At 45.9% G+C, this 14,695-nt stretch overlaps 1 protein-coding gene across 1 annotated transcript in view; it reads left to right on the top strand.

The window, feature by feature from the left end:
• The first annotated feature begins 2,574 nt into the window (after positions 1 to 2,574).
• Positions 2,575 to 14,695, top strand: part of B4galt6 (beta-1,4-galactosyltransferase 6) — a 62,761-nt gene continuing 50,640 nt past the window's right edge. The window contains exon 1 of the mRNA XM_051202067.1: positions 2,575 to 2,838. Coding sequence (XP_051058024.1) covers positions 2,724 to 2,838 — 115 coding nt within the window. The 5' untranslated portion in view covers positions 2,575 to 2,723. The remainder of the gene's footprint in view (positions 2,839 to 14,695) is intronic.

The following is a 14,695-nucleotide window of genomic DNA, read 5'->3' as shown; positions in this document are numbered from 1 at the left end:
GTAGTCTACTTTGCTGTGGAGTTTACCTGCCCCCCCCCCCCGCCCAGGAAGTAGTTGCTAACAAAGGCTCGAAGAGGCTCAGTTTGTATTTCCTAGGCTCCAAGCATTCTCTCTGTTTTAGAAACGAGCTAAGTACAAAGTTTAAGGTTCAGCTCAGTGCTGTTACCTGCTTACAAGCCTCTAGGTTTAATCTCTGCCGTGGGAGTTGGGTAGGGAGTGATGACGAGGAACAATGAGACCTTCAGGCCCCTCTTAAGATAACCAGAGACAAGAAACTTACTGTAGGAAAGCTGGTGTTTAAATAGAGAGATTAGCTTTCTTGTCCCTAGGGAGACTGATCAAAAGGAGAGATTTTTAAAGAGGGTTAAAAGAAGATTCCACTACTGCTCACCATGTACCAGGCTCCCCCGCGCCCTTTGCCTTTTAAAGGCATCAACTTATTAAATAAAGTCACCACATGTACTTGTTTTCTGGTGCAAGTGTAGAGGTGTGGTTTATTTCAGAAAAGTCAGGTGTTTTTTTTTTAATCAAAAGTTCTGTGTATGTATGTGCATGTTTGTATATGTGTGCAGGTTCACCTATGCGTGCATGTGTTCGTGCGTGCGTGTTTGTGTGTTTGTGTGTGTGTGTGTGTGTGTGTGTGTGTGTGTGTTTGTAAGGGGAGGGCAGAGACTGACAATGGGCATCTTCCTCTAATCCACTTTGGTTTTTGAGAAAGTGTTTGGGGAAGGGGTTGTCTTCCACTGAATCCAGAGCTCACCAATTGCCCCAAACTGTGTCTAACCTCCCTGTGATAAGATAAAAGCACACATAACTTTTGCTGCCATTGTTAAGTCAGAGTCTGGGCTCTAGGAGTCCTAACAACCCAGGACCAAGCATCTGCCCTCAAAGGAACAGTTCAACAGATAAGTAACAGTGACAAAGAAAGGCATTTAGTGTGGCCACACTGGGAAAAGAAACAAATACTGAAATCCAGTGACCTCCTCACCCTGTTTCTCTTCAGAGTCCTGACATGAGGTTTAGGTTTAAATGCAGGGTAAAGGATATGACTAACTATGCAGTCCTGGGCAGAGTGTGGTCCCTTGCATCGCTGACCTAGCTCCCTCTCTCCTACAAGGTGGTCTGACAAGTTGTCAGAACTATGTGAAACCTCTTTTGGATAAATAAGTTCCTCCTTTGGCTAGCACCAGGCTTCAGCCTTTTCTTTCCCCAGTATGAGACTATGGAGAAATTCCAATAGACCATTGTTTTTAATAGTTTGATGGCTAAAAGAAGGAACATATGTATATATCTCTTTGGAATCTATCTTCAGTCCTGCCATGGTGGTTTATATAGTCATGGTTAACTGATCAGCTGACAAGAAACACCTGCACACAATATACTGGAAATATGTGAAGTGAGGAGCCGGAGTAACATAGCTAGCAGCAAGAAACATTCGAACAAAGGAGGTGTATCAATTCAGTGGATGGCTTGTGGTTAGGGATTGGGCTGTGGTATTCATGGGCCTATTGGTTGTGTTTACCTTCAATGGGAAGGCTTGTCAGGGCATACCGGATACACATAGGCCCAATCGCATCCAACAGTCCATAAATCCGAAAGGGAAATGTGTCTCCTTCGTCCTTCTCCAAAAGGTCCTTGTTTCCCACAAACATCATTCTTGGTGTAAAGCGCATCCCATGCTGGGGACGAGGTCCTTGACTAGTTTAGGGTCCAGCGGGAACAGTGACCTGGGAAGGCGGGGCGGGGTGGGGACGCTGGTACCCTGTGCCAGAACCAATCAGGACGCGCGGCGCTCCAGGGACGAGGGCTCTTGGTTCCCCTGCTCCGGGCGCAGCGCCGCCTGGCGAGTTGTGCACGGGCGGGCGGAGCCTGGTGGGGTCTCGGGGCGCACAGGGCTGTCGGGATTGTCCTCGTGGGTGTCCGCGGTCCGCGATCGCCGCGCGTCTGTCACCTTCTTTCCTTCACCCTCCGGGCTCCGGGCGTGCGCATTCGCGGGGTAGTCCGGGGTCTGTGCGGGGGCGGTGCCGCCTCTCCCTCGGGCTCCGCGGCGGGAATGCGGCTGCCGTGGCCGGCTAAGCAGCGGGCGGCGGCAGCAAGCGGAGCCCGGGCGCATTCGCCGCTGCCCGGGACGCCGCCCTGGCCTGCGCTCGGCTCCAGAGGCCGCCGCTGCGCTGCGGGGCCCGGCGCGGAATGAGGTGCAGGCCACGCGCCGGCGAGCGCCCGGCTCCGCAGCCCCCAGGTTCCCCGCGGCCGCCCGTGCCTCGCGTGCCCCGGAGCCCACGCTAGAGCTCCGCACTGGCCGCACTCGCCCGGGCGCAGGCCCGCAGAACGCACGCAACCCGGCCCGGGTCCCGATCGCGGGGACTCGCCTCTTGGACGCCGCCCGGGGTGCGGGGAGCCCAGCACGCTGCAGCCGGCGGGCCGCGCGCCGCATCTCAGCGGTCTAACCAGCCTGGCCCGTGGCTTTGGCCTCCACGGTGCCCGGTCCCCGGCCTCCCTCCACCTTTCCCCGCATCCTCCCTCCACCCTTCCCGCTGCTCCGCTGCTTCCCATTCATTGCATCCGTTTCCCCTTCCCGGCTCGGCCCTTCCCCTCAAAGCTTCCCCGGCCGGACCCCGCTACCTCTTGGGGTTCTCCGTACATTAATGAAAGTTTAGGGCCTGGACCGTGGCCCCGAGTCAGACCTAAGAGCGCAGCCCGCGCTGCTGGCAGGACAGAGGAAGATGTCTGCGCTCAAGCGGATGATGCGGGTCTCCAATCGCTCCCTGATCGCCTTCATCTTCTTCTTCTCCCTCTCCACGTCCTGTCTCTACTTCATCTATGTAGCTCCAGGCATCGGTAAGCACACGGACACACCCTCACCTCCTATGGTCAGAAAGAAGGTAACTGGGGGGGTTGAGCAGTTTGGAAGCTGAACCAGAATCTGATTTGACTTTTTTCAAAACTGTCGAAGAAACTGCTTGACCACGCTAGCTTGGTTAATAAATGTTTGAAAGAACTTAAAAGGTCGCATTCAGTGGATGCAGGGAAATGAGGGCCTGTTGGCGGAGGGTAGGAGTAGGGGTGGACTGGGGTGCCTCTTGTCGCTTTCTTTAGTATTCATGACAACTTTATCCGGTAAATTCAGTGTTTAATTGCAGGTTTATTCAGAAATCTTTATGTCCAGATACAATAACAGGTTGTGAAAATCTGATGGGGAAACAGGAACTGGAGGAAGGTCAAGTGTATGCATTGCTAGTATTGTAGGTCAACAGACATTTGCTCTATACTCAAGCATTTCAGGGGCTACGTTGTTGAAATACAGCTCTGTTATTTGGTCGGCTTGCGTCTTCTTGTCAAAGTCAGCCTGTGTTTAACCTGTTAGGATTCCTGCTCAAACAAAATGATGATTAAAATAATTATGCAAAGCAATTTGTGGGCTAAAATTGTTAACTTTCAGTTAGTTACTTTTGACTTTTGGTCCGAAATACACTTTTGCATGATCTTGGCTTCTTTATTGGAATATCCTAAATTCCTTATTTCTCTTCCTGTAGACAAGGGGTCCACATGGTTTTGTTTTAGTGAATGAAAATCTCTATGAATTTATATGGTTGTTAAAATATTCCCTGTTCTCTAAACCTGGATGAGTTTTCTCGTCACTGAGTATTTAATGTTGAGTGACTTAGTAACAGTGCATGTTCTGTCATTTCTTATTAGATATTCAGTTGTCTTTTTTGAGTCAGTGTTTCTCCCCTGAGTTAAAAATGTCATGTGTTTCAGAGAGGGAAAACATCTGCAGAATTTTGAGGTGAGATTTTTATCCCCTCAGGTGTGTGTGTGTGTGTGTGTGTGTGTGTGTATGTGGGTGTATGTGTATGGGGTGTGTGTCTGTGTGTGTGTGTGTGTGTGTGTATGTGTGTGGGGTGTGTGTATGTGTGTGTGTAGTGTGTATGGATTATGTGTATGTGTGTGTGTGTGGGTATGTGTGAATGTGTATGTGTGTGTGTGAATGTGTGTGTATGTGTTGTGTGTGTATGTGTGTGTGAATGTGTGTGTTTGTGTGTGTGGGGTATATGTGAGTGTGTGTATTTGTGTGGGGGTATGCGTGTATATGTATGTGTATGTGTGTGAGTGTGTGTATGTTTGTGTGTGTGTCTGTGTGTATGTGTGTGTGTTTGTGTGAGGTGTGTATGTGTGTGTGAATGTGTGTCTGTGAATGTGGGTGATAGGCGATGGTGATGAATTGCAGGGGAGAGACTGAAGCCTCATCCAAACTGATTTCTCATGAAAAAAGTTATTACTATATAATCTTTTCCTTATTGGATTTAATTAAAAGGTATACAGTCAGATAATGATGCTTGGAAAAACCTTGATGTATCATTGCCAACTAGAAGTTTAGGGTAAAGTTTGAAGGAGTATGAACATTTTAACAATTTGGTATTTTAGTTAGTGTTTTCCTTTAGGCAAACAACAAAAACCATTCTCTTGAAATTTTTGATACTTATGACAGCAGCTAACATTTTTGCCTGAATTAGGGCAACATTTTCATACATCTGGGATACAGGCTGTGTTACATTGGATATTTTGAATCTCTTTCATTAAGCAGTCTTTATTAATTCTATTACACCAGCTAGTTTGTAGATGTCAAATGTATTTTACTGTCTTTTCTGCCATTTAGTCTATTGGCTATTATTTAGGACATTTAGGAAAAGGTTATAAACAAAATCTTTCTTTCTTGCTATGTTAAACATCAAATAAATCATCTAATTCATAGAAACATTTTACTTTTTTATGTAACTCCTCAAAACTTGAACCTCTTTGGAGAATATTATTTTACCAGATATTTAGCTCGGAGAGATTCTGCACAAGAAAAATTTATTCAATGTAATATTTTTATTGATTTTTTTGGGAATGTCACATAATGCACTCAGGTCACACTCACTTCCCACAAGAATAATTTTAGAAATTTCTTTCTTTATTGTGTTGCGTATATGTGTACAGGTGTGAGTGTGTGCGTGCACGTGTGTGTGTGTGTGTGTGTGTGTGTGTGTGTGTGTAGGTCAGAGAACAACTTGTAGTCATCTCTTTTTCTACCTTGTGGGTCCTGCAGATCAAGTTCAGGTTGTCAGGCTTGGCAGCATGCAGCCTTACTTGTTTAGCCATCTTTCTAAGCCCTGACAAGATTTATTTGTTTATTATTTTTTAGACTGGAGTGTTTTATGTAGCCCTGGCTGGCCTGGAACTCTCTATGTAGATATAAATGCTGAGATTAAAGGCATGCACTACCATACCCAGTGTGACATTTTTTGAATTTATGACTTTGAACTTATAACTTTGAAAGTTCTTTCTTTGCTTTCTTGTTCCCCTTGTGATGGTGGGGATGAGTGGTACTCAGGGCTGTGTGTTTGTGCAAAGAAAACAATATATAAACAAGCTAATCCTGGGTCCTATTTCTTCATATATTGGGTAACACGATAAAAATTTAAGCAAAGAAATTCTGAATTCCACCTTTCTAGTGTTAGTATACTATCTCTAGAGTGTTAAAATTTAGTTGATATCAAAGCCTATACATTTTTCTTATTTGAGTGTATAATGTTGCCATAGAACAACCAATGATGAATGTCATAAAAACTTGGCAATTGTCTTGTAAGCAAGTAGGTCAGTATGGTAGCTTGAAAGAAAATGGCCCCCAAAGGAGTGGCACTGTTAGGAGGCATGGCTTTGTTGGAGGAAGTGTGTCACTGTAGGGCGGGCTTTGAGGTCTCTTTTGCTCAAGCTTCCCTCAGTGTGGCTGTCAGTTGACTTCCTGTTGCCTGCAAGATGTATCTCTCTCAGCTAATCCTCCAGCATCACGTCTGCCTTCACACCGCCATGCTCCTGAAACTATAAGCTAGACTCCTCAATTAAATGTTTTCCTTATAAGAGTTGCCACCATGGTCATGGTGTCTTTTCACAGCAATAACAAAAACCCTAACTAAGACAGAAGTAATAATTTAAATTACTCTATTTTGAGAACCTTATAATTAAAAATGTTAGCAGTGAATTCAGGAAGAAAAGTTAACCAAACATAAATGTTGTGAATTTTTTTAACCAGTGTTTTCCCCCCCTCCCCTTGTGCTATGGGGGGGGGTAGAAATCAGTGTCTGCCCCCCCCCCCAGTGCTATGGTGGGGGTGGAAACCAGATTCTGCACTCACCTTCTGCTATTTGGAGGGGACCTATCTGTACCACCCTTGTGCTATTTGGGGGCAGACACACTTGTGCTATGGAGGGACCCTGTACTATTTGGGGGGGCTTGAAGGGATGTTTTTCTCATCTTTCTTTACATTTGGGAAGAAGATTTCTTTTCTTTTTTCCTTTTGGTTTTTCAAGACAGGGTTTCTCTGTGTGGCCCCAGCTATCCCAGAACTCACTCTGTAGACCAGATTGGCCTAGAACTCACAGAGATCCTCCTGAGTGCTGGGATTAGAGGTGCACACCACCACTGCCTGGCTGGGAAGAAGTTTTCTAAAATTAAAAGTTTTGCTAGAAAATTCAAATGTTGTGTTTGGTGACAAAGGCTGTCTGCTTTCTTCTTCCCTCCCTCCCTCCCTCCCTCCCTCCCTCCCTCCCTCCCTCCCTCCCTCCCTCCCTCCCTCCCTCCCTCCCTCCCTCCCTCCCTCCCTCCCTCCCTCCCTTCTTTCTTTCTTTCTTTCTTTCTTTCTTTCTTTCTTTCTTTCTTTCTGTGTATATCAGGTCACTTTCTTCATGTCTGAGAAAATGCAGGTCAGATACACAGGTCTAACCACAGTGTGTCATCTGTTTTTTGAAGTGAAAATGATGTGGAAAAATGTGGTCAGTTGAGTCCCCAGTTCAGCAGCCAATTGCATAAGTGCTTTTCCTCGAGGCCACTGGTGCCTTGGTGCAGTGCTCTGGGCTCCCAGGCCATCACTTACTGCTTTATAGTTTTTATTGCATATACTGATAAACATCCTGCAATGCTTAATAGTCTCTCCCAAGTTACATCTTGAAGCAAAATTTCATCTTGACTGAATTATGCAACCTAGAAGTTCTTTTTACTATTTGTAAAAATTCCTTCTTATTTTTTGTGTATGACTATTTACCTGCCTGTATGTCTGTGCATCATATGCATGCAAGAAGCCAAAAGATATTGGAAGTTACAAAGCTGAAGTTACTAAGTTATTAGCTGTCTTGTCGCTGTTGGAAACTGAAACTAGGTCTTTTGGAAGAGTAACCAGTGCTCTTACCTGCTGGGCCATCTCTCTAGCAGCTCTTTTCTTTCCTTCTTTTCTTTCTTTCTTTTTTCCTCTCCAAGACAGGGTTTTTCCTTGGCTGTCCTGGAACTTGCTCTGTAGACCAACCAGATTGGCCTCGAACTCACAGAGATCTTCCTGCTTCTCTGTCCCGACTCGGATTAAAGGGACTCACCACTCCAGCCCTTCTTTTTGTTGGTTAAAAAAAAAAAAATGTTTCAAATCTGTCCTGTTAAGTCTTTATGCGGCACATCATATCAACCTGTTTTCTGGGTGTCCCTGTATTTCTCAACCTTTTGGGTCCAGACATGTTTGGTCAGGCGCCTTCCCCCAAACAGTGCTCCCATGATTTAGTTTACTCTGTCCTGTGCCCATCTCCTCCTGCCATTTCCCCTTCTGAGCTGACAGGCCTCACACAGTAGACAGCCAGTGGGGTTACTTTTCTGTTTTCTTGATGCTCCTGTGCATTCTCTGTGCTGTGGATCCTTGCTCAACAGAACTCAACACTCATTATTTTAAGAACAATTTGAAACATTTTCCCTGATACATCATTCGGGAAACACAAGATAGCGTCTTTACATTAACTTGGGTGCTGAGGGAACTGGGCTGTAGATAAGTCTTTGGCGTCATCCCACAGGAAGTCTGTGGAGACTTTGCCCTAGCCTTCTTCCCAGCAGAGGTAGGAGTCAGGCATTCTGTTTTGTGCCCGCCTCTCTGCGTGGTTGCCAAGAGATGAGTGCAGTGTCCTTCCAGGGCATTGAGCTGGCTGTGTTGAGAATAGACTTCCATTTATTAGGAAGCCATTTCCAATATAACTTCCCCCACAACACAGTCACATCCTGATGTATCAGAGGAGCAATTAGTCCAAGAGAGGCTGGACAATGGGGTCTGAGAGTCTTGAAAGATGATGACGACACAGTCACTTGTGGAGGCTAGTGTCCATGATAGGAAGCAGAGAGAGAGAGAGAGAGAGAGAGAGAGAGAGAGAGAGAGAGAGAGAGAGAGAGCGAGCTTGTTATAGGTTCCTAGGATGGGTAGAATAGGATTTATTATACCAAGCATAGAAAAAGTTTTTAGAAAATGCCATCACTCTGTGTCCATTTGGCTATTCCTTAGGGTGTGGAGAGGCAGATTTCAAAAAGGCCTTTGGTACTCTATATTCAGCCCAGGGGAATGCTAGAGGCCACTAATGTTCACTGCAGAATGAACTGGCCTGGCCCACATAGCTTTATCTAAAGGATGATAAGGAAGAAACAGATGTGCCTGCCTCCGGTAGGGCAGTATCAGAGGGAGACTGCATAACTCCCTTGGGAGTGGGGCGTTTCCTATCCTTTTGACACCAAAGTCCTTTTCCTGGACAGCCTTTCTTGGTCTTTGGGAGGCATAATCTGGTTGGTCACTTTGTCCGAAATCCTGTGGGTCTCTTGGTTGCTTGGGCCTTTAGGGGAGGTGGAGTGGGAAGTGTGGGAGTCTGAGGAGACAAGGGTTTGCTCAAAGGTCAGCACATAGCCCAGTGTCTTACTTTGGTTTGCTCTGGGCTACCTCCGCATGTAGCTCGTTGCTTTGCAGCTTTTTAATGCACCCTTCAGCCTCCTATTCTCAGGTGCCTTTTGTGGCCTTGATTGAGCCTGCTTTGTGTTGAAAAGGCCCTTTGTTTTTTGTTTTTGTTTTTTGTTTTTTGTTTTGTTTTGTTTTTTTCTCCCCTCTTCAAGTTCCCTGTTCTTCTCTGGGGCCCTTGCCTGTGGTTCTGACCAGGTATTGGTCACATTTTGCCTCTGGCCCTCCCTTGCTCTTGCGTGCTATTTTTGTTCTGTGAGTAGCAGGACTCGGCAGGAGTTTTGCAGAGGGAAGTGAGGCGGTGCTTTGTTTTAGAGTAATCCTAGCATGAAGGATCTGAAATGTAGGGCAGACCCAGAGCCAGGGAGAGCACAGGAGAAGCTGAAGAGGTCCCAGCAGTAGGTTGGATCCAGGCCTGGGCTCTGGGCTGGCAAAGGGGCAGTTTTCCTGTGATGCTCAGCTTCCAACTTTGACCCCAGGTGACCAGTCACAGATAATATCCAGGTGCTGGGACTGAGGGAGCAGTTTTGGTTTTAGGGCATGGGAATTGGATGCTTTTAGACTATCCAGGAAGAATTTGTCACTGGCTGTAGGTAGAAATAAGGGCTTGGAGCCTAGAGGGCAGGCTTGGGTGTCATGATCGTTCAGGAGAGAGTGGTGTTTGTCTCTGTCTTGCCCATCACAGCTGAGGAGTCTTCTCATCTCTTCGAGTGCACGTTACACACTAAGTTGATGCCTCCTAAGCATGGCCTCCCAGTGACTGCGGGAGAACACCATGACATGCGGTTTGGATTTCTTCCCACCTGGAATTCCCCACAGGAATCAGTGAAAGCTTTCAGGTTTGGAACTGGCAGACTGTCGGAGCATGGTAGGATTTATTGGGTAAAAAGAGTTATTCCCACCAAGGACATAAAAACAGCAGCATGGCAGGGGCTTTGAAGAGAGTTCAGGCCAGCAGACAGAGTGGAGATCCCTTCTTTTAGCTCTTGTAGGAAGGGAGTGGTTTCATGTAGGCATGGAGTCAGGCTGTATCTGATTCTCCGACAGGGAGAAGGAGCAGGGCTGGGGGTGTGCCTTGCATTGCTGGCAGTAAGAAACGCACAACTCTAAGATATGAGGGAACGGGGGGGGGGGGGGGGGGGGAGGGGAAGGCACATCTAGTTGAGGTGTACCCATTATGGAGGGGAGTTGTGCCTTCTGATTGATGTCTTAGCACCTGGCTACTTCCCTGGGGAAGGGGCAATGGGATCTGTCATTGTCTTGGAGTCTGGGCACCTGGAGAGTCTGTTAAGGAGGCAGGGATTTACCCACATGGTCTTGGTAGGGGACTCAGCTTTTCCCTTTCCAGGGAGGCTGCTGCAGCTTGGTGTGGCCTGAGCAGCAGTCTGGTTTAGATTCTAACAGACTGTAGGCCCCTTCCTTGCTCACACACAAGAGGTCCCTCTGAAGGATGGCTTCCAGCAGTGGGATGGCCACTCACGAGTAGTATTTGTAACTCTGCCCTTCGTGTCAATGAAAATTAATGTCAATTTATTGATTCATAGATGTCTGGCTCAGCCAGCTGCTATTCTCTATCTTATTTGGTGGTGAGTGAATTTGAGAGCTGGTAGATCTTCATAACAAGTAATGTGTGCATTCTACAGCCATGCTTTTCATTTCTGCCTTCTAGTATTTATTAAAGATAAAAATAGCAATGCCAGCAAATATTAGTAAAGGAATTCATAGCCTAGACCGGTAGGTGTGTGTGTATGATAGGTATTTCAAACATTATTCAGAACTGTGGGAAGAAGTATATGTTGGGAAGTTGTATAAATATGGTAGCTACTTTTTGAACTCACCCAAGCCATATTGAATGTAGTTTTTTTGTTTTTTGTTTTTTTTAACCCAAGGTTTCTAGAAGCCTCTATGTAGCTAAGAATGATTTTGAACTTTTGCCTCCCCTTCCTGAATTGCTGGAACTGTAAGTTTGGGCTTGTGCATGGTAGGCAAACATTGTATCAGCTGAGTGATATCTGTACTCTTAAGATGTGCTGTTTCAATAACGCATTTCTTACATCTTACCTCTGAAGATGTTGGTTCTGATCATTTTTAAAAAACATAATTCACCCCGCTTGAATGACTCCATAGCTTTTTAATCCTTGGACTTCATGTTCTGGCGGTTCTAGGTGTGGCTGTGGCTGTCCTCAACACCGTTCCCATGTTATTTTTTTCCTCCATGCAAGAGTGTGGGCCATGAGAGCCCTGGGCATAGATGCAGTGGTGTCTTGGATGCCATGGATGTTGCAGAGAAGTGTCAGGAGCAAAATCCCAAAAGTGGCCCATCACTTTGTCCATCCTGGAGCAGCACCATCAGCGTGGCCGCACTGTTTGCAGAAAGGGAGAACCACACATAGTCTCCCACTTCACGTCTCATTCAGCGTTTCTGGAAGACATGAAATGTCTATGCTAGGATGTCTGACTCCTGGGTCTGTGTGGAAAGAAATTTCCGGTTTTACTTGGATAGCCTCAGCAGAAAGGGTAATCACAGGATTGATTTTAGGCTTGTAGAGAAACATACTGCACACAAGTACATATACCCTCAATGCACTTGTAGGCCTGAAATCCATGGCCTTATGAACTAATTTCTTTTTTTTTGTTGTTGTTGTTCAATTAAAGTATATGGATTCCTTATACGTTCTAGTGAGGGTCGATGACTACCCTTGTGGGACTGGAGGGGACCTGGAAGAGGAGATGCCCCTTAACATGACCTAGAACTTTTGTAGCTCAGTACTGTGTTGACTCTCCTCTCCGGCCACCTTCAGAGCTGTCAGTAAACATGTTCATCTGTAACAAGCCATACCATTCTTCTTTCCCTATCAGCTTAACTTATATCAAAGGTGTCCTTTTACACAGATTTCTAATGTGTGTACAACTCAAGCAATACAAAATGATACACACAGCCTGATAATTTAGTAGAGCCCCAAACTTACTATGCCTCATTCAATGAACTTCAAAAACAAACAAACAAACAAACAGATCAAACATCTGTATTAGTTACCTGGGAAGGGGCTGTCCTATTTAGCTTTTCTGTTGCTGTTATAAACCATTACGATCAAAGCAACTTGGAGAGGAAAGGGTCCATATCCTCTTAGATTTCCAGGTCATGGTACTTCACGGAAGGTAATCAGAGCAGGAACTCAAGGCAGGAGGAGCCTGGAGGCAGGAACTCAGGTCAGGAGCCTGGAGGCAGGAACTCAGGTCAGGAGCCTGGAGGCAGGAACTCAGGGCAGGAGCCTGGAGGCAGGAACTCAGGTCAGGAGCCTGGAGGCAGGAACTCAGGTCAGGAGCCTGGAGGCAGGAACTCAGGTCAGGAGCCTGGAGGCAGGAACTCAGGGCAGGAGCCTGGAGGCAGGAACTCAGGTCAGGAGCCTGGAGGCAGGAACTCAGGGCAGGAGCCTGGAGGCAGGAACTCAGGTCAGGAGCCTGGAGGCAGGAACTCAGGGCAGGAGCCTGGAGGCAGGAACTCAGGGCAGGAGCCTGGAGGCAGGAACTCAGGGCAGGAGCCTAGAGGCAGGAACTCAAGGCAGGAGCCTGGAGACAGGAACTCAGGGCAGGAGCCTGGAGGCAGGAACTCAGGTCAGGAGCCTGGAGGCAGGAACTCAGGGCAGGAGCTTGGAAGCAGGAACTAAAGGCAGGAACCGTGGAGGAACATAGCTTGCTGGCTTCATCACTGACTTTTTTGCATAGTTCAGGCCCCCTTGCCCAGGAGTGGTACTACCCATACTGAGTTGGTCTATCCTGCACCAATCCCTCACAGACATGTCCACAGGCCAATCTGATAAATACAAGTATTCAATAGAGACCTTTTGTTTTTATTCAGGTGACTATAGGCCAGTGGGTCTCAACCTTCCTAATGTTGAGATCCTCTAATGCAGCTCCTCATGTTGTGCTGACCCCAACCATAGAATTATTTCATGCTACTTATAATGGTAATTTTGCTACTGTTATTAATCATAATGTAAATATCTGATATGTGACTCCAAAGGGGTCGTGACCCACAGGTTGAGAACCACTGTTCTAGGCTCTCAGGTTGACAGCTAATACTGACTAGGGCAATCAGAAACTTAAGGTTTAAGATTTCTAGGCATAGCTTCATCAGCATATAGCTGTGTCACACACCAAAAGTATCCTCCTGCCTCTATCTCCTGAGTGCTGGGGTTTTGCTTGTACACTGTCAAGTCGGTTTATGCAATGCTGTGGTTTGAACCCTGGGTCTTGTGTCTGTTGGGCACGTGAGCTATCAGTTGAGCTACATTTCCTCCCCCTATGTGTACTTTTCTGAATCGATCATCTGATGCCATATGATCTTTCACAGAACTAATCCTAGATTTTAAAAACCAGACTAACTGGTTTAAAAACCAGACTGACTATCATGATGAATAGTTTCTTTCATCCAGAGAAGTAGATAGATAAATTGTTTAAAAGAGTGACATCATTGGTTGGAGTGCAAACTTGTACAGCCAATGTGGAAATCAGTATGGTGATTTCTCAGAAAATTAGGGATCAACCTATCTCAAGACCCTGCAATACCACTGTTGGGCATATACCCAAAGGAGGCACGTCCATACCACAAGGACATTTGCTCAACTATGTTCATAGTAACATTATTTGTAATAGCCAGATCTTGGAAGCAGCCTAGATGCTCCTCAACTGCAAAATGGATAAAGAAAATGTGGTATATTTATACAATGGAGTAAGAAACAATGGCATCCTAAAATTTGCAGGCAAATGGTCAGAACTAGAAAAAAACATCCTAAGTGACCCAAAAGCAGAAAGACAAATATAGATATAAAGCCTACAATCCATAACCCCAGAGAAATTTGAACCCTCTTCCAGAAACAGATGGAAGCAGATGCAAAAATCCACAACTAACTAATGGGCCAAGCTCCTGGAATACAATCGAAGTGAGTGAGGACCGATCATATGAACAAAGGAGTCAAGACCATGATGGGGAAACCCACAGAATCTACTGACCCCAGCAAGTGAGAGATCACTGACTCAGATCTGACAAATGGGGATCCTGCATAAGACCGAACTAGACTCTCTTAATATAGGTGACAATGGTGTGACTGGGACAATATATGAGGCCACTGGCAGTGGGTCCAAGATCTAACACTAATGTACAAACTTAGTGGAGCCCATCCTATATGGAGAGATCCTATGCCCAGCCTAGACACAGGGCTGTGGGGGTGAAGAGGTGTGTTGGTTCTGCCTCAATGAGATGATGGGACAGACTTAGTAGACTTCCTAGGGAAGGCCTTACCCTTTCTGTGGAGCAGATGGGAGGATGGGGGATGGGGAGGAGGGCAGGAGGAGAGGAGGGAGGGGGAAGTGGGATTGGAATGTAAAAAATAAATTAAGAAAAATACTGAAAAAAAAGAGTGACATCATATGTTCATTTGTAGGTTAGCAGTGACAAGGGAATTTGGTCATAAGTTGATCCTAAATATGTTATTTATCACTTTTAATTATTAGAAATATATGCAGCAGTTCTTTAACAAAATTAATAAAAGTTCTTAAAACATATAGCCTTACAGTTTTTCCAATAGGCATAATTTAAAAATAGGATTTACTAGCATTTGGGTAGAAAATCTACTTAAAATATCTTTATAATAGAGCTAGAGAGATGGGTTAGTGGCTAAGAACACTGGCTCTTCTTGTCAAGGACCCAGGTTCAGTTCCCAGCACCTACATGGCAGCTCACAATCATTCATAACTCCAGTTCCAGGGGATCTGGTCCCCTCCTCTTAACTTCCAGGAACTCCAGACACCATGTGATGCACATACATGCAGGCAAAACATTCACACACACACACAAGACAAGAACTGACTCTACAGGAAAATGTAACACAGCTTTACAATAGTATC

The sequence above is a fragment of the Phodopus roborovskii genome, unplaced genomic scaffold (assembly GCF_943737965.1).
Source record: "Phodopus roborovskii unplaced genomic scaffold, PHOROB, whole genome shotgun sequence".
NCBI lineage: Eukaryota > Metazoa > Chordata > Mammalia > Rodentia > Cricetidae > Phodopus > Phodopus roborovskii.
The sequence above is the reverse complement of the archived record's forward strand: the minus strand, read 5'-3'. Positions and strand labels throughout refer to the sequence as shown.